This window comes from Amborella trichopoda, chromosome 10 (assembly GCF_054954075.1).
Source record: "Amborella trichopoda isolate Santa Cruz 75 chromosome 10, AtrichopodaSantaCruz75HAP2 v2.0, whole genome shotgun sequence".
NCBI lineage: Eukaryota > Viridiplantae > Streptophyta > Magnoliopsida > Amborellales > Amborellaceae > Amborella > Amborella trichopoda.
In genome coordinates this window covers 7,899,349-7,918,698 of record NC_142345.1, presented here as the reverse complement: position 1 = coordinate 7,918,698, position 19,350 = coordinate 7,899,349, and the positions used below count along the sequence as shown (strand labels likewise).

General features: G+C 35.5%; 2 protein-coding genes across 2 annotated transcripts; one reads left to right on the top strand and one right to left on the bottom strand.

Annotated features, from left to right (window-relative positions):
- Window positions 1-1,228: 1,228 nt before the first annotated feature.
- Window positions 1,229-6,191, top strand: LOC18446229 (COBRA-like protein 4). Its single transcript, XM_011629514.3, has 6 exons — window positions 1,229-1,688; window positions 1,792-1,871; window positions 2,475-2,931; window positions 3,938-4,085; window positions 4,615-4,892; window positions 5,594-6,191. Exons 1-6 carry the CDS (start codon window positions 1,637-1,639, stop codon window positions 5,887-5,889), a joined length of 1,311 nt encoding a protein of 436 aa, XP_011627816.1. The 5' UTR covers window positions 1,229-1,636; the 3' UTR covers window positions 5,890-6,191.
- A 707-nt stretch (window positions 6,192-6,898) lies between these two features.
- On the bottom strand, window positions 6,899-12,997 carry LOC18446230 (COBRA-like protein 1). Its single transcript, XM_011629516.3, has 6 exons — window positions 12,739-12,997; window positions 10,870-10,949; window positions 9,501-9,957; window positions 8,809-8,968; window positions 8,334-8,614; window positions 6,899-7,617 (listed from the first exon to the last, which is right to left on the bottom strand). Exons 1-6 carry the CDS (start codon window positions 12,845-12,847, stop codon window positions 7,328-7,330), a joined length of 1,377 nt encoding a protein of 458 aa, XP_011627818.2. The 5' UTR covers window positions 12,848-12,997; the 3' UTR covers window positions 6,899-7,327.
- Between the last annotated feature and the right edge of the window lie 6,353 nt (window positions 12,998-19,350).

Genomic DNA, 19,350 nt, shown 5'->3' with positions numbered 1-19,350 from the left:
CAGGCTAGAGCTAGGGCCCGTTGCTAGCCCTACAAACTGCGTTGTTTCTTAAAACTAAATGGTGTGGATGATAGGGGACACTATCCAACTAGCCCAATTGGGTCCCCTAATGCCCCTAGAGCAAACCCATTCCATCATATTATTTTTAGGAAATGTATATTGATCACCATCATTACTGTTAGATTTGAAATCGGGGAATAGAGGATGTGTCATTATTTGAGTATGAAATTTAAGTTAAATTTTTTTAATGTTGTGACACTTTTATCTATTGGATTTCTCGTATAATAGATTAAAATGATTGTGATCTTCTTGTACCAAAAAATAAATTATTTTATAACTTAAATTTTTCCATTAAAAGCATCATTTGGACGGCACACATCCATCATAGCTCTTGTTGATAGAGATCACCGACAACTATCAGAAAAGGTACGGTGAATGGCATCTTAATGCACCACATGTCATACACCAGTGGTGTATGTGGCATTTTTTCGAAATAAAAACCACCTTCGAGAAGGGGTATTTGACTTTGACTCCGTAATATTTGCTATAAAAAACTGCCCTGGAAACGTTTAAAATGCATAGAAATGACAAAAGAGAGAGAATACAAGCCAAAAGATTTTCTGCTCTTGCTGGAGTTTATTGCACATATACTCCCACGGGTAAAAACCCAAGGTTAGAATATTTTTTGGACCCCTAATTTTGGGGATGTAACCTTTATAACGTCACAAACAACCTCAAAGAGAAATATTTTTAACGGTCATAGACCTCGTATACTATTAAAGTAGGGTGTACCTCAAAACTAAGCTGAAACTAAAATCCCGGTGCTGCAAAGTCTTGCTATAATATGGAAATTTGTTGCTGCCTCGAATTATGAAATTTAAAGTTCTAGAAATGGCGACGATCAAGCAGATCTATGAACAATTGAAAATTTTGAAAATAGACGGTTCAGATAATATGTTAGAAGGTGAAGGGCTAAAAATCATTTTCTTCCCTTTTTTATATCTATGAATCGAGGTTGAGATGATCGATTTAAGAGTTTTACAGCATAAAAAAAACCTTATCCAGTCGATTGTTGGGTGCACCATACTTGTACATTATAAGGTTGACACCTTATATAAAGTTTTTTCATTTCAAAATCCAACTAACCCAACGTCTCTATCAATGATCTGACGACCGTTGGAGCGTATATCTCACCCATAAATGCAAATTTGCCGCGATTTCTTCTGCCACCATATGCTTTGCTTCAACGCATGGTAATATACAGAGAGAGAGAGAGAGAGAGAGAGAGAGAGGTGTGACAATTGATTGAAAATGGCTTCAACAATAAGCACCAACCAGTTGGTACACCATATCAAAGGAAATAGAAAAAAAAAGCAAATCTCAATTTCAATATATTTATTTCAGATTCTCTCTCTACCCCTTAAGTCCCTCTCCTCCTCCTCACTCACCACTCTCTGGCACAAGCCTATGTCAGAATGCCGATCATCGTCATCTTCTTCTTCTCCTCCTTCCGTGAAAGTAATTTTTACCATCTTTTTTGGCCATTCCTTTGTTTGTAAACCTTAAAGAAAAAGTATAAAAACATAAAAAGAAATTCACAATTTTTGGTGATTTTCGAAGACACATACGTCGAAAGATGAAAATTACAGTCAGTGCAATTCTTATGGCCGCCTTTTTTTCTTGTGCTGGTAAGGAATCTGCTGCTCCAAAATTGGGTATTTGCTTATACTAATTTTTTGCATTTTCGTTGTTGGGGTTTTAATCCGGTTTTTGGTTTTGTAATTGAATTAGTTGCATATGATCCGTTGGATCCTAATGGTAATATTACGATCAAATGGGACGTGATATCGTGGACACCGGACGGTTATGTGGTATGTAGAACCCATCCTTGTTCTTTCAATGTTACTATCCCTCTCTAACTCTACAAAAATTTGTGTGTGTGTGTGCCCGCGGGCGTGAGAGAGAGATGCTTATTTCCTCAGGTTTCCTTACAATAACACTAGTTCTTAATAATTTGTTTAAGCAGAGTAGCATAGATAACATGTGAACCTTGTACTAGTATCAGGTAGCTTCTACTCCCTTAGAGGCTGTTTGTTGGACTACTAAATAGAAATTGTAGTATCTTCTTCCTCCACTTGTGTGGGAATACTATTGCAGCTTATTTGTACCCCTGCATCTGTAAAAATGCGGTTGAGGCTACTTGATAAGAGCTGGAAGGATAAAAAACTGCTGTCTCCTTAATTTCATAAAAGTAGAGAAAATTTATCAAATTACACCAAAGCATCAGTTATTCAGCATTTTATTAGTTTCTTTTGATTTAATTGTAAAAAGTTCACCAAAAGGCACACAATCATGAGCTGAAATAGTTGAAAGAGAGCAAAATGTTAAATAGTTGAAATGTAAACATCGTCCTTGGTCAAATGACCAAAGCGCCACACATCATTGTCCTCTCACTCTACTATTCTCGATTACAGGCGGTGGTGAATATGCACAACTTCCAGATGTACCGGCATATCATGAGCCCAGGGTGGACCTTGGGGTGGACCTGGGCCAAGAAAGAGGTCATATGGTCCATGGTGGGTGCCCAAACCACCGAACAAGGAGACTGCTCGAAATTCAAAGGCAGCATACCCCATTGCTGCAAAAAGACCCCTTCAGTCGTTGACTTGTTACCCGGAGTTCCCTACAATCAACAATACACAAATTGTTGTAAGGGAGGGGTCGTGGCTGCGTGGGGTCAGGACCCGTTGGCTTCAATATCTGCCTTTCAAGTGAGCGTGGGCTTGGCGGGGACCTCGAACAAGACAGTGACACTCCCCAAGAATTTCACTCTCCTTACACCAGGGCCTGGCTACACATGTGGCCCAGCTAAGACAGTACCAGCAACAACGTTCCTTACAACTGATGGCCGGCGCAAGACGCAGGCTTTGAGTGAGTCTCTGTCTCTGTCTCTCTGTGTCTTAAAATGACAAATCTGTTATATGCATGAACAAAATGATGGACATTGTCTCATTCTAGCTCTTTGGAACTAAAGATGATAAAACTCCAAATATCGATTGTTTTTCATGAAAGCATGAACATTGGGATTCAGGCTCAGGGCTTCATTAGTTAAGGCGTTGATAATTGTAGCATGATGTCCCAAGTTCGAATTTTACCATTGATTCAGGCTTAGTGCTTTTATGTTTAAGGTGTTGACAATTGCAACATGATATCTCAAGTTCGATTACTGCCACTGAACGACCCATAGAAGAAAAAAATGACCATAACACTATGAAAGATGATCTAAGAAGTTTTGAGATCGGAACGAACCACGTGGTTCTTGGGCTAAATCTGTCCCATATGTTTTTATTCCAAGACTTCTTTTTTCCCTTAACATATTAGACAAGGTATAATCCTGAGGATTATGGCATATCCGTAGTCATGAGGTAATGGTGAAACAGTGGTTGGTTGGTTGGTTGGTGATGGATAAAAAATGGTGCTGGCATGAGCACGACATGACTTCAGCAGGGGAACCCCTCTGTCTCTATCAATATCCAACCATTGGTTGAAAATTGACGACCTTCATGACTGGATTTTCCGTAGTAGTCACAAGGATCACGGTAAACTCTCCCATGATCAGAGGTTTACAATACCCTATGTTCATTAAGAAACTGGCCAGGGGCCAAAAACCAAAATACTGGAACTGCCTTGGCTGTAAGAGTTTTCTCAAGAAAGAAATGAACAGAGCACCCCTATCAATCATTCCCTTAAATGGTCGTCTCTTCTTCTTCTTCTTCTTCTTTTTCTTTATTATGTTTTACCTTCTCAATTGTGAACTGTATGATTTGGACCTAAATCTTAAGGTTGAACTAGAGAGCACCATGCACCAGCTTAGGGGCTGTTCAACGTTAAGTCCATGAACTCAGATTGATGTTTTGCTTTTCTTCTTCAACCGTAGTGACATGGAATGTGACGTGCACATACTCGCAGTTCTTAGCGAGGAAAAGCCCCAGTTGCTGTGTATCATTCTCTTCCTTCTACAACGAGACCATCATCCCTTGCCCCAATTGTGCTTGTGGCTGCCAGAACAATAATACTTGCATCCAGTAAGTCTTCTAAACACACATGTAAAAGGACTTCTCTATTGGTAGTATTGAACTATGGAAACCAATATGCATGTATGCATGTAGCCACATATATACATAAACATTGGGTTAACCTTGGAAATCTATGGTCGGTTTTGACATGCATCCATATGTAGATAGACAAATTGTACATAAATGAATGAATGTTCATTTCGCTGACCCTATAAGATCCAAAATTTGGGTTCAACAGACATACATAGATGCTCTGACATTAATATATTGGTTAATGTTTCCTTGAGAACCCATGTTTGGTGAAATATACGTATATACATGCACATAAATGTTCTCATATTGGATATGGTGAATACTGAATTTCCATCTGAGTTTGACATAACATACATACGTGCAAATAAGCATAAGTATATGCATATTGGGGTATGTTCTAGGGTTCTAGAATCTGACATATCGGTTCACAATACATCAATATTTGTTTTTCCTTGATACCAAGATCTAGACACAACCTAACTTAGTTTTCATGCAAAATTGTCAGGAGTGACTCAAAGTTGCTACTAAAGCCAGGAGTAAACACACCGAGAAAGGACAATGCACCATTGTTGCAGTGTACAAAACATATGTGCCCCATACGTGTGCACTGGCATGTTAAGGTGAACTACAAGGAGTACTGGCGAGTGAAAATAGCTATCACCAACTTCAATTACAGGTTGAACTACACACAGTGGACCCTTGTAGTTCAGCACCCAAACCTCAACAATGTCACCCAAGTCTTCAGTTTCGATTACAAGCCGCTCCTCCCCTATGGATCGATAAGTATGAGCACAAGCCCATATTATTATCATCTGATTCGCATATCCAACTGGCCACCATGACCACCACACCACTTCATGGTTGTTGCCAGTTTAGCATGACCATGACCATATAAGCATGGATATGATGATCGTGAATCATGGTGACTACGATGTTCATTTCTGATTATGGTTGCAATCAGATGTGATCATAGTCATCACCATGGAGACCATTGCAAGGCATGTACATCATACCATAGCCCATGGTCATGGTTTAAGATCATGTTATCAAAATTTAACATTAGCAAAATACGATATAACTTGAGATAAAAAAGACCAAAATTAACCTCACCTTCTAATAGATATGTCTTTTCAAAAGATCACATAAAGCATATATCTAACCATACTAGCACATCATTGCATGGGTAAAATAGAAAGACCTACAAAGTGACAAGGAACATTATTCGGTGATACCATACAAGCAATGCCTTGTTTTGAGAAACTTTGACATGACTTCACCTAACAAATTTCCAGGTCCCTTTTCATTAACTTCAAGTCTCCTTTCTGAGAACCAAAATTTCCCAAATTAAAAAGCACATCCATGTTAAGGGCGGTTGACCTTCTAATATTTTTATGGAGGCTAACTCTAAGATAGTTGTTTAGCTTCTATTCATATGAACACAGACACATTCAAGTGAAAGAATATCTAATAGAAAAGTTTTGCAGATGATACTGGAATGTTCTATGGGATGAAATTCTACAATGATCTACTCATGGAAGCGGGGCCATTTGGGAATGTGCAATCAGAGATTCTGTTGCAAAAGGATGCACAAACCTTCACTTTCAAACAAGGTTGGGCGTTCCCACGAAAGATTTACTTCAATGGCGATGAGTGTATGCTGCCGCCACCTGATACATATCCCTTCCTTCCAAATTCTGGCTACCTGACGAAGGTTATGAACTTTTGGAGATCTCTTTCTTCCATGATTTGCTTATCACTGATTTTTGGATACCTGTTTTGATTATTTATTTGTAGCTTTGGTGGGGTATAGAATTTGGGATTGTCACAACTGTTCGGGACTGAATTCATGTACAAACTTTTGAGAGCGAGCGAGAGAGACAGAGATTCTAGGCTAGATCTCAACTAGTGGAGTGCTAGTTTTTCTAAAACATCATATTACAAATGTCTTGAATCTGCAATCGTGGGGTGGTAAAATGCTTACTCCAAATTGTCCACACAAACATTCATTTAAGCCCTAGCTTAACAGTAAGAGTGTTGTTCTCTCAAAAATATAATTCAAGTGAATGCAAGTTGGTTCCACAATATTGTGATTATAGCATGTGTATAAGACTGAGTTTCACCAAAAAAAAAGAAAAATAAAAAATAAAAAAAAAGCTAGTGCATAAGACTCAAAAAAAAAAAAAAAAAAAAAAAAAAAGAGGTGTGTATAAGGCTCTCTCACACACACACATGCTCACATGTGGGTGAACACACATCCTTAACTATAATTCAACTAGAAAAGCAGTGCCGGTTTCAAAAGTACCAAGTGAAGAAAGCGCACAAAATGTTTTTCAAGACAAATAATGTACACATCAATAGCATTCTCTCCAATACATTGGATGCTGTCAAAGGTGAACCAGGTTCAAATTATTTTTCTTTTATAACTATCAGTTCTAAAAAGAAATGAAAGAAGCAAAACACCGTCAATGAACAGAATAACAGGTCTGTATATCTAGGACTGATGCTTCCTACAGTTGGCTAGCACCTCATCAGCTGCCCAGTGTCAATAATGGACACCAGAGCATGATGATAGTCCACTTAAAAGTCCATCAGACCGACCATCCACTGTTGTCATCGGATGGCCCAGTGTTGCCAATGGACAGTCAAATGTGTTGCCCCTCCACTCAAAGTCCCATCAGACCTTCACTATTGACATTGGATTGCTCGTGAGGTTTTAGCACATTGTAGGTAAGCCCAAGGTGCTAGCATAGAATATTTTACTTAAAATAGTAACAGTACACAATTCCATGTTTGCATATATAAACTGCAATCTCCAATGCCTTTGTTAAACAAATAAATGTTCCAAGAGTCAATACATTCGTGGAACAGGAGCATGTGTCCATTGTTTATCCAAATAAAACACAATATGGACATCGAAGAACTATCAAATAACACCAGAGCATAGGAACCCCCACACAAGGTACAAAACACGTATAACCAGATCTTACACTTCAACCTAATTAAAGAACCAAGAATAACTGATCCTTATGTTTTTCCACTTTTTCCTTCATAGAGAACAAATAAGTTTCAACCAAGAGATAAATGAGCCACTAATCCATTCCTTCATCCGGGTCCCCGAGGCCACTATTGGTATCCAATTATCTGCTGGAAATTCCATCAATATCCCATTTGAGAAACCCTCATAATTTACCAAAAAGCATTAGTTTCTCCCATTGTTATCAGAACAAAGACAGCAAGAGTGCAATGGTCGTTAGACAAAACATGGCAAGGGGTAATTTTGTCATTTTCAGATGAGGAGAAGAGTTGGGGAGCCATGGATATGAATCAGGGGGGGGCATGACACAGTTATCTCCATTGAAATATACACGTCGGGGTAACCCCCAGCCTTGCTTAAAGGTGAACGATGCGTCCTTCTTGAAAAGAAGCTCGGATTGCACGTTGCCAAAGGGGCCCGCTTCCATAAGCAAATCATTGTAGAATTTGACCCCCCAGAGCATGGCAGTGTCATCTAGCAACACAGATTAGAAAATAGATCAGAAACTTTGCAGAAAGAGATATATATATATATATATATATATATAGAGAGAGAGAGAGAGAGAGAGAGAGAGAAAGAGAGATGTAACTCTGCTAGAATTTTATATACACATACAAACAGATACATACACAAATACAAACACAAAGAGCACCATGATAGCAACAATGATAAAAGAAACCAAATAAGGATTCATCACTAGAAAAGAAATCATAAAAAGGAAAATGTATGGTACATGGAACTATATCAGTAGAACAGGGAGAAGAAAGAGTAATAGTCCTTGATGTAAAAAAAAGCCATTGATTTTGACCTAATGACCGCTTACAAGAATTTAGGAAAATTGCAACCTTGAAGGATGTCAGGTATGGGCTTGTAAAATCTGATTTTCCAAATCTTTCAACCATTAGATAATAAGAATAGTCAAATAGCTTTAATACATGATCCAACAATCTACTCTTCAGAATATTCACAAGTAGTTTTGACATCAGAATAAGAGTATCCCATCTGAATCTTATTCCATCAAATAAAAAAAAACCTAAAAGAGATACCATAGTAAACTAGGTACTAAATAAAAGTACTTCAAAATTTCAAAAGGAAATAGAAAAAGGAAAAGAGATATAGATATGTGGATTATCCCTAATAATACCAATAAACGACAGAGGATTTGATCCCATTTAATGATTTCAGCTTACTTATCGCTGGTCCATAAGGTGTCAAGGACTTGTAATTGAAACTGAAGATCTGTGTGAGATTGTCGAAGTTAGGGTGCTGAACAACCAAATTCCATTGAGTATAATTCATTCGATAATTGAAATTTGTTATAGTGATCTTCACACGCCAGTATTCTTTATAATTTAGCTTCACATGCCAATGAATCCGAACCGGGCACATATGATTTGTGCACTGAACTAAAGGTGCGTAGTTGTTCTTTCCTGTGTTTGTAATGGCTTGTTGTAGATAAGGCGAATCCCCCCTGTAAAAAGAGGCCACAGTATTATTAACAAGTGAAAAGGAAAGAGCCCATTTTCTGAAAGTGATTTTTATTTTATTAAAACACTGGAGAGAGAAACAAAGAGAACCATCATTCAAGTTCACCCCTTAAGAATCCATGGTTGTCACTTCATTAAAAAAAACTTGAAAGAAAGAGCAATTGTTAAAAATACTCACTCTACACAACTTCCTGGTTGAGTTATATTATTTTGGCAGCCACAGGTGCAAGTGGGACATGGGACAATTGTCTCATTGTAGAAAGCTGATAGAGAAACACAGCAGGTGGGGGTCTTCTGAGACAAAAATTGAGAATATGTACAGGTCACATTCCATGTCACTGCAATGAGTAAAAAGCATTCAGAATCAAGAATTAAAATCCAAAAAGCATATGAAAAGAACAAAAAGAAATCAATAGAACAAAAATAAATCAATATCTAAACTCTATCCAACCAATATCTTCAGGAAAAAGAAACCTGGCAATGTTCAATTAAATATGACCACCCCATTAGAAGAAACATAACATTCAAAATTAGAGACTTAATCCCATTTTTCTAGAAAAAAAAAATGCCAACATGGAAAATCCGAAGTGAAATGTGCTAACTGCATATTTATAAGAAGTAGCAAAAGGAGACCAACTATAAGCCTTACCCACCTAATATCTTCAGGCAAAAAAAGGGAAAAGAAGCAAGATACAACCAAATAAAAAAAGTAAAGATTCAAGCCAAACGACACTCTGGTTTATTACTGAGACACCCAATATGTATTCCGTTTGAACCGCTCTCTACAAACCAAACCAACCTACACCCAAAATGAAAGCCAATATTCAAATCTAAACTCTTAATAAAAGTCAAATTGAAAATATAACTCACTCAAAGCTTGGGTCGTTCTTCTTCCATCACCCGTTAAAAACCGACTCGATTTCACTACTTTAGCAGGTCCACATGTATAACCAGGGCCTGGAGCTTTGAGAGTGAAGTTCTTCGGCACTCTGACAGTTCTGTTGGTGCTACCAGATTTTCCAACACTTATTTGAAAGGAACTCAGTGCACCAGCAGGGTCTTGAACCCATGAATTAATAACCCCACCTTTACAACAATTAGCAATTTGCTGGTTATATGGAGTACCAGGCAATAAATCAACAACTGTGGGGTCCTTTTTACAGCAATGAGGAATGTTGCCCTTGAATTTAGAGCAATCTCCTTGTTCAGTGGCTTGAGCTCCAACCATGGACCATATAACCTCACTCTTCGCCCATGTCCATCCTAGAGTCCATCCTGGTGCTTGAATATGGCGATATTGTTGGAAATTGTACATTGTGACGACTGCCTGTTTAATTTTCCAGAGAATGAGCAGAAACCCATATATATAATCCACTGAAAATATGCAAAACTAGAGCAAGGCTTTTGGAAAGTGGGTTTTTCTTCGTATTGAGAGGTTCTTGAGCATTTTCTCTTTTCTCTAGAATTTTCCTTTTTATGATAAAAAGGTAAATATAAGTTTGTAAGGAAAATAAAAGTCATACAGTTGGGAAAACATAGGTTATAAAAATATATCTGCCATTTTCTAACATTTTCTACAGTGTTTTCATCCAGAAATCAGAATTCCTAAAGCTCCCTAGAATTTGTCTCACCAGGAAATTGAAAAGATTTGCCACCATGTTATGAAATGAATTACATATCCAAAGAAGAACCAGATCACAAAGATGAATAAAACTTTTTTGACTGGTCACAGAGATTATTTGTATTAAATTGTTCCTGTTGACAGTGATCAAAGGCTTGTCTTCTTTTCATAATTTAACCAGAAATTACAGAGCAGACCATCATCATCATCATAGCCTTTTCCCAATTAATCGGTTACAGAGCAGACAGTATTCAAATTTTAATGATGTATCAGAAACAAATTTCTGTTTTTTCAGCATATTTAGAACATATAACAAACTTTCAGTGTACTTTCATCAATGGGAAGGTTCACATTCCATGGGAAAAGAGTGAGGGCTCACTTGTAAAGGAGATGACCCAAAGGGTCCCACTTTGTCCATCATCATCAATCATTTTCTTAGAAGGTGATGAACCATATTGCTAATGGTGCTTGGTGCTTATAGTCCATATGATTATAGCAAATTTTCCCTTTTTATTTTTATATTTTGAGTCTTATGAAACAAGGATTAAATATTAAAAATTACAAAATAAAAAAGAAAAATACAAGTTAGCAATTTTGCCTTTGAAATAACACACTTACAACATAGCCATCTGGGGCCCATTGTATGACATCCCACTTGATTGTGATATTCCCATTAGGATCCAGTGCATCATAGGCATCTGCAACATAAAAGATGAGAAATTTGAAAAACGAATATGTAAGGAATAACTAAAATAATACAATAGAAGAATGAACAAAGGGCTGGAGGGAGGAAAAAAATTAGGTCAAAAATCTTTCACTTCAAAAAACCCCAATCATCATTCATTTCATTTACTGAAATTCTAATAAACCAAGTGTACGATTAAGCAAGTTTTATCGAGGAATCTCATATCAAACGTACAAAACGCGAAGAGAGAGGCAGGAGGAAGGGGGTGGTGGGGTATGACTGGCCCCGTTTACAAATTATTTTTAAATGGCAACTTCCATTTCCCGGATAGAAACGATCAAATTTTTCTGCTAAATAGAGTGTCATTATTTATCAGAAGATTAAAATATAGTTTCTAATCTTCTAAATGTTTGAAATGGAAAAATACAAACATGGAACAATCATTCTGTCTATGATTACAAATTATGTAATTCTCTATTCGTGCATGATCAACTGATACAATATTTTGGAGACAAGTTAACCCTCTGAGAAAATTATTCCAAAGAAGGCAACAATCCGTGAAAACATGATACCAAATTTTTTATTGCATTTCGAAATATCTAGAAACCAAACTGCTAAATCTCAAAGGCAAAGTTAAACAAAGCGAAAAGGAATAAACAGATGTTAACACGAAGTCTACAACACAAATACAAAGTTTTTACTAAACCCCCCCCCAACAACACCCCCTCTCCTCTCTCTTTTTCTCATCCCTACATCTCAGACCCGAGAGGCAACAATATGATCTCTCCTACTGAACTCACCAAATGATTCGGTAACTGTAAAAGAAATCCAAATCCTAAACCACACAAGCACAAAAAACCCTCCCTCTTCCAAGTTCCAAACCCACATACTCAAATTCTGAGACGATAGTATTAGTGTCCCTTTGAACCATTTGCGAAATCCACATTGTAAAATTTCAAAAATTTAAAAACGAAATAGAAAAAAGAAATAGAAAATAAAAAACTGAAATTCTTTCACCAATTTATCTGAAACCTTTATCCTAAATGCCTGATCTGAAAGAGGAAAACATGGTCTGGCCCATTCAAATAAAACCCACAATTTAGAGACCCAAATGCTGAATTTCTCTCATACAAACAGAGCCTAACTAAATTTCTATCAAAATTCAAAACCCCCTGAAGATCACATTCCAAATTTACATTTTTGAAAGGCATTCTGCTAAATTTCCGGAAATATCAATAGGAAAAACCAAAAAAAAAAGCATTAAAAATCAAGCCCTTTCAGCAGTTCCTGTAATCCATATGGAAAATTACCCATAATACACTGCAAGATTTCTTCTTTCTGATGAAAATGCAAATGCCAGATCTTTAAAATAGTAAAACATAAGAATTCCATGTTATTTATCTACCCCTTTCACATTTTTGAGACCGCCCAACAAATATAAAAGTATAGAGGTAGAGAGAGAAGAATTTTTATTTTTTATTTGACAAATAATGAGAGAAGAAATCCCAAAATGCCGAACCTTCAAAAACTCAAATCCTAAAGAAACATTATCGCAATTGTCAAAAACAAATCTCCAATCTTCATATGAGCCCGAATGGTGATAACCCCATTAATTCTTCTCCTTCTAGTGAAATTTCAAAAGCCAAATCTTTCAAGCATACAAATTCTCTCTCTATTCCATCATCTAACGAAACCAACATCCTAAATCCATCCGAAAAGAGATAGATCTAAAGCTTGAATCCAAACAAGTGCACATGAAAGGAAAAAAAAAAGAGACAATTTGCAACATGAAGGACACTGACCTGTTGAAGTGAAACTGGTGCCAAAAAGTAGCACTGCAAACACTGCAGTGACGGAGCTTGAGTAGCCCATTGTAGATCTGCTGGTGAAAAAAGAGTGAGAGAACACCATTTCAGTGTAGAGAGAGAGTTTTTAGAGAAAGAAAGTCTTCCTCAGATCGGAAGAGAGTGGCTTTCCCCAAAGCCTGCTTCTCCACATGAAGCTACTTGCTCTTGCAGATCTAAGTGTAAAAGACTCAACCACTCCCTCTTACTGCCTTCTAACTTTCCATTAGATTCTCGCACTGGTTATAAATCTTCTCTCTCTACCTGTCTTTTTGTTTTCTCTCTCTAAAACTCCTGACTGGTTTCCCCCTCTCTCTCTCTAGACTCCAGTAAATCGCTCTCTCTCCTCTCACTTGCACTAAAGTCTCCTCCCTCTTTTTCTCTCTCCTCTCTCTCTCTCTCTCTCTCTCCTCTCTCTTGGTTGTGATTAAAAGTCAATTTAGTAGGTTGCTCACTAAAGATGGGCTTCTGATTTTATCAAATGACAAAAATGTCACTAGATCTTGGACTATGGGAAATTATAAAAAATAAAATTAGCTTCTAACTTTCCATTAGATTCTCGCACTGGTTATAAATCTTCTCTCTCTACCTGTCTTTTTGTTTTCTCTCTCTAAAACTTCTGGGTGGTTTCCCCCTCTCTCTCTCTCTAGTCTCCAGTAAATCTCTCTCTCTCCTCTCACTTGCACTAAATTCTCCTCCCTCTTTTTCTCTCTCATCTCTCTCTCTCTCCTCTCTCTTGCTTTTGATTAAAAGTCAATTTAGTAGGTTGCTCACTGAAGATGGGCTTCTGATTTTATCATATGACAAAAATGTCACTAGATCTTGGACTATGGGAAATTATAAAAAATAAAATTAGCATAGACAAATGTTTAAAAATGAGTTTTTGTTCGATGCCTACACTTTTCAAAATCCTATTTTAGAGATAAATTTAGGACCTAAAACATGCTTTAAATAACATTTCCGCTTTAGATTTGTCGCACCTCAAACGATAATGTAATTTTGATGATCAACAAAGAAAAAAACTATAATTAACAGTGGTTTACGATTCAAAGTAGAGTTTAATATAGTCTGCTCTAAAAGCTCAACATTTATATTTTTGAAATTCATAATTGTGGTGGTAAAAATTTTTTAATTACAAAATTTTAAATAAAAATTTCATCTCTAAGATAGATGTTTGAAAAAGAACGTAAGCTAGTGCACCACAATCCCATACGTTTATCAAAGATTGTTTGGAAATAAAATATGGGTATGGTCTAGGGTCATTCAATGAGCTCCTGTTGGTGTGATTCTATCCTTTTCAAAATTTATGTTAGAGTTAGATTTTGAGTCCAAAATTTCACATTTTTAACATCTTGAATACCATGATTATTGTTCTGAATAAAAAAAACACAATCGAAAAAAAGTTGATAAAATTGTTTAATATTCATTATTATCAAAGCATTTTTTCAACTAATTGGAGTCAATTAAATTTTTGTATATACATACGCTTTTTTGGCCGTTTTCAACTATTCATTCGATACTTCATGGATGGCCAGATATAGAGATCCAAGTTCATAAATCTAAAGCTGAAATGGAATCTCACTGTAGGTCATAATTTCATTTGAAAATAATCAATCATGTTTTAGACCATTTACCTAATTCTTTTCCATTAAAAACATTGTTACTCTATCATCATCATCATTTTAGCATTTTTTCAATTAATTGGGTTGGATTACATGAATCCTAATTCTATCAGGATTCATGATGAGTTTTGACAAAATTTTATGTTGGCTGCCTACTTATCACAACCATGCCTTTTTACTCGGGTATAGGATGGGTTAAAGGAAAGTTTAATATCATCACTCTTCTTAAACCAAAAAATATTGTTACTCTACAATGTCTAAAATATTGTAATTTATTTTAAGCAATGTTCCAAAACCTACATTGGTGGGGTGGATTATGCACCTACATATATTTATCACGTTGCTGGATTGACGATTTGAATCAGGTCTGGATCGGTCCTGGTTATACAAAAACAATTTTAAAATATATAAAATAAATTAATTATTAAAACAAAGTTTATAAAGTGATGATTTAAAAAGAACTTAAAAAATTATAATATAAACTTTTAAAAAAAATATTAGGGTTTTTAAGAGGGAACCACCCATAATCTCTTAGAATCATATTAGGTCCTGACAAAAATCTCCGGGCTTTAAAACACTAGTTGGAAGAACTAACATAATTATCTATAAAATTGACAATAATGCCCTTCATGCAACTGTGTCTTCCATATTTTAATGGGTACGGTTTCTATAAGGTTGCGACCTTAAACAATCCGATTCAGGCCCACCTTCAAATTTTATCGTAACATGTAATTTTGGTGTAAAAAACTCTTAGGGTTATCTCAAAATCTATTTTCATATCTAATTTGGTCAAAATCAAGTACATCTATATATATATATAAATCTTGAAAATAGACGATGTAGATAATGTGTTGCAAGATGCACTATTTTTAGGACTCAAAATCCTTTATATATATATATATATATATATATATATATATATATATATATATATATATATATATATATATATATATATATATGGGAAAAGATAAGATTGGCCCACTAGCTCATATAAACATATGAGCCCAACGGCCCATATTGAATCTTGGCCGATCTGATGATCATGGATATCCAGTGGTATTTAAATTTTAGTTTTGTTTCTTCATATCCAAATCACTTGAAATTTTAAATGTGTGTTCTTCTCATCAAGACACACCTAATTAAATTATCTGTAAAAAAATAAAATGATCAAAATACCCCCGATGATCGATTAAAAGATTTTTCGATATTAAAACAACATCGTTGGATTTTTTAAGTACGTATGTAATTCTACATTTTAAATTGCAGCGTGTTAAGTAAATTTTTTTTTATTTTAAGACCACTTTCTTAATATTTCGGAGCGTCGGCCAGCAGGAGCATGTTGTCATTTACGTAGAAGAACAGGACAATAATAGAAGCAAATAAAGAGCATATCAAGTAATGACAATATAAATATAAAAATGCTGCCGACACCTATTGCGTTTTGATTGTGGCTTTGTTTTCATGCCTTGCATCTCCTGTGTCGGTGGACAAAACACGTATTTTCTCTCTCTAAAAAAACCTAATCCCCTTCTCTCTCTTCCCTGGCAATGTGTATACGGGGGTCTACATGTGCGCCGTCCTAACCAATAACAAGTCCAGAATACAGTATTATTGAATTAGTACGCTCTCTCGATGAACCAGCACATAATTATTCTCTCTTTTTTTCTTTTAATATTACCAAAAACATTTCATTAAAAAAAAAAAAATACAAGATATAGACAAAGTCTTTCAGCATTAGCCTCCCAATAGCAATAGCATATTTTAATTTTTATAGTTTTAAGAATATCTCATATCTTATGAGAAATTATAGCAGCTTTCATCATAAAACCACCACAAGGGCCAGAATATAAGCAAATAGCATGCCTTGTATAGTCCCTTATCAATCTATCAAAACCAGTTGTGTTTGGGTGTTTGGGTTTTCAAAAGACTTTCCATCAAAATTCAATTTGTATGTATTGACAGGTAGTGGTGTCCAAATGACATCCATTTGATTCTCTCTCCATAAAACAATGAGACAATATTCTATAAAAAAGAGTTTATATAGGGTTGCAACGGCCTTATAAAAGAAATAGGTTGTACCTAAAATTAAGAAGAAAGGAGTACTAAAGTTGGAAAACCTTTCGATTGACTATCTTGATCTCGAAATATTTGTATATAAAGAAAAAAAAATTAAAATCTTAAAAACAATGCATCTTGAAAGAAGTTATATAAATTGTTTATTTTTTAAATATTTATATATCTATTGGATTTAAACCTTTCTAGAATTTTAAATTTTAGAGAAACGAGTTACTTGTATAGTATAAGGTGGGCCCTTTGCAAAACCTCCCCTATTTTATATCCCTTCCTTTTGGTTTACCATAACCATATGATTTTGCAGCAATTGAGATGCTAATGAAATGTCTCATTGGTTTGATGTTAAAGTCCCACCTAATCCCTTAATTTTTGTTTATCCACTCTAATAACAGCTCACTTTCGAATACTTGTAAAACTCCTAATAATTCATCCCCTCAGGCTGCCACGTGTCACATGATTATTGGTGTATCACCAGCTGGCATAAAATCACCACGTGCCAGGTGTTAATTGGCTTGAGAGGTCCGAGTTATTCATCTGGTGACTTGAGAGTTAGGGTTTAGGGAGGAATGATCTTAGGATGATCATTTGACGCTTTAAGGTCTTGTTTAGATGACTCTCATCTTTAATTGTTTTTCCTGGCAATCAAGAAAATAAGAACAATATCCACACTTATACCGGTAGTGAGTCTAGGGCTGCCAATGGACCGGGCCAGGCCGGAATTCTGGCCCCTATCAGGCATATTTTGGGCTTCGAGCCAGGCTGGGTCATTGATGACAACACTATTTATCTGATCGGGCTGCCCCTTGCCGGGCCATCACAAAACGCCAAAAAATTTGCCCAAGCGAGGCGTGCCCAGTAAGCCTGAAAATATAGTGACCCGGCACAAATAAAAGCATTGCCTGACTCATTTACAATGCCTTTTATTTTTAGTTTTATTTTTATTTATTATAAATCTTCACTCTTCAAATTTTTCTTGTAGTAAGCCATAAAAAATTAAAATAGATCGATGCTAAAATATTTTTTGGAAAATTTAAAACTCGTTTTCTCTCTATAGCAACCCAATCCCTCTTTTTTATTTAAAAACTCATTTTCACTCTCTAAAAACCCAATCTCTCTTTCTCTCTCTAAAAACCCATTCTCTATCTAAAAAAATAATCCATTTATCTCTCTAAAAAACTATTCTCTCTCTAGAAACTCAATCTCTTTATCTATCTAGAACCTCAATCTCTTTCTCACTAGAAACTCAATTTGTCTCTCTCTCTCTAGAAACCTGATCTCATTTTTTTTCTTTAAAAACCAATTCTCTCTAAAAATCTAATATCTTTTTCTCTCTTTAAAAACTCATGCTCTTTATCTAAAAACTCATATTTCTCTTTTTAGAAATCCAATATCTCTTTCTCTTTAAAAACTCAATCTCTTTTTTTATATCTAAAAACACATCATCTCTCTCTAGAAACCCAACCTCTTTGTCTCTCCAAAAAACCCATTCTCCCTCTCTAGAAACTCGATCTCTCTTGCTCTCTCTAAAAACCCATTGTCTCTTTAAAGACCCAATCTCTCTTAATCTTTCTAAAAATCTACTCTCTCTTTATAAACCCAATCTCTTTTTCTCTCTCTAAAACATCATTCTCTCTCTCTAGAAACACTATTTTTTTTTCTAAAAACCTATTATCTCTCTCTCTCTAAAAACCCAATATATCTTTCTATCTCTAAAAACCTAGCCTATCTTTCTATCTCTAGAAATCCAATAACTCCTCTCTAAAAACCAATCTCTCTTTCTTTCTCTAAATACCCAATCCCTAAACCCAATATCTCATTCTCTCTATGAAGGGTGCGGTTTGTATAGAGCCTAGGCTCTAAACAATCAACTTAAAGCCTACCTTCAAATAGTGTTGAGAAATGTGCTTTCAATACCCGAAATCTTTGTGATAGCTTAAAATATATTTCTATCTTTATTTATAAAGTTTAAAGCCTAAAACTGAGTGTAGATCAACATATTTATGAAAACTTGAAAATCTTGAAAATGAATGGTCCAAAAATACGTTCAAAATACCTTATTTCCAAAACTTGAAATCCATTTTTTTTTTTCATGTTCATGCATCTTGATGTCGAGATAATCAATTTGAGGATATTTGGGCATCAAAACAACCTCTTCTAGTATAGGCTCTAATTTGATTGTTTAGAGCCTCGGCTCTATATAAACTTTTCCCCTCTCTAAAAAAAAACCAATCTCTCTTTCTCTTAAAAACCCATTTTCTATCTAAAAACCCAATCTCTCTCTCTCAAAAACTCATGCACTCTCTCGATAAAACCAATATTTGCTTCTCTCTCTCTAAAAATCCAATTTATCTCTCTTTCTAAAACTACACTCTCACTCTCTTGAAACTCGATCTCTTTTACTCTTTAAAAACTCATGCTCTCTCTCTAGAAATCCAATATCTCCTTCTTTCTCTACATACAAACCCAATTTCTTTCTCTCTCTAAAAATTCATTCTCTCTTTTTTGAAACCCAATCTCTCTCTCTCTAAAAATTGAATATCTCTCTAAAACCCCTTCTCTCTCTCTCTTCGAAAACCTAATATCTCTTTCTCTCTCTAAATTATTTTAGCATATGCTTTTCTCTTTGGCTTACTACAAATAAAAAAAAAGTTTGAAGAGTGACAAAAAAACAAAAAAGAAAGGTTTCTATATTGCCTCTACAACATAGAAGATCTATGCTTCCCCGACCATCTACCAGTCTAATTTTGATCAAGTGAGCCACTCACCATTTGATTCTAGATCTGATGCCTAAAAGTATTTTATTTTAAATTCTTTGATACAAATTGTATGAATATGAAATTTGGTAAGTACCATCTTCTCATTGGGGTGCACC

Bases quoted from the DNA above. Each gene is read 5' to 3' on its own strand.
- LOC18446230 (XM_011629516.3), bottom strand. From the start codon at position 12,847: ATGGTGTTCTCTCACTCTTTTTTCACCAGCAGATCTACAATGGGCTAC. The intron at 8,969-9,500 runs GTGAGTTATATT...TACTCATTGCAG, and splicing joins AAGAACGACCCAAGCTTTGA to TGACATGGAATGTGACCTGT. The intron at 7,618-8,333 runs GTAAGCTGAAAT...CTGTGTTGCTAG, and splicing joins ACCTTATGGACCAGCGATAA to ATGACACTGCCATGCTCTGG.
- LOC18446229 (XM_011629514.3), top strand. From the start codon at position 1,637: ATGAAAATTACAGTCAGTGCAATTCTTATGGCCGCCTTTTTTTCTTGT. The intron at 1,689-1,791 runs GTAAGGAATCTG...TAATTGAATTAG, and splicing joins CGCCTTTTTTTCTTGTGCTG to TTGCATATGATCCGTTGGAT. The intron at 1,872-2,474 runs GTATGTAGAACC...TCTCGATTACAG, and splicing joins GGACACCGGACGGTTATGTG to GCGGTGGTGAATATGCACAA.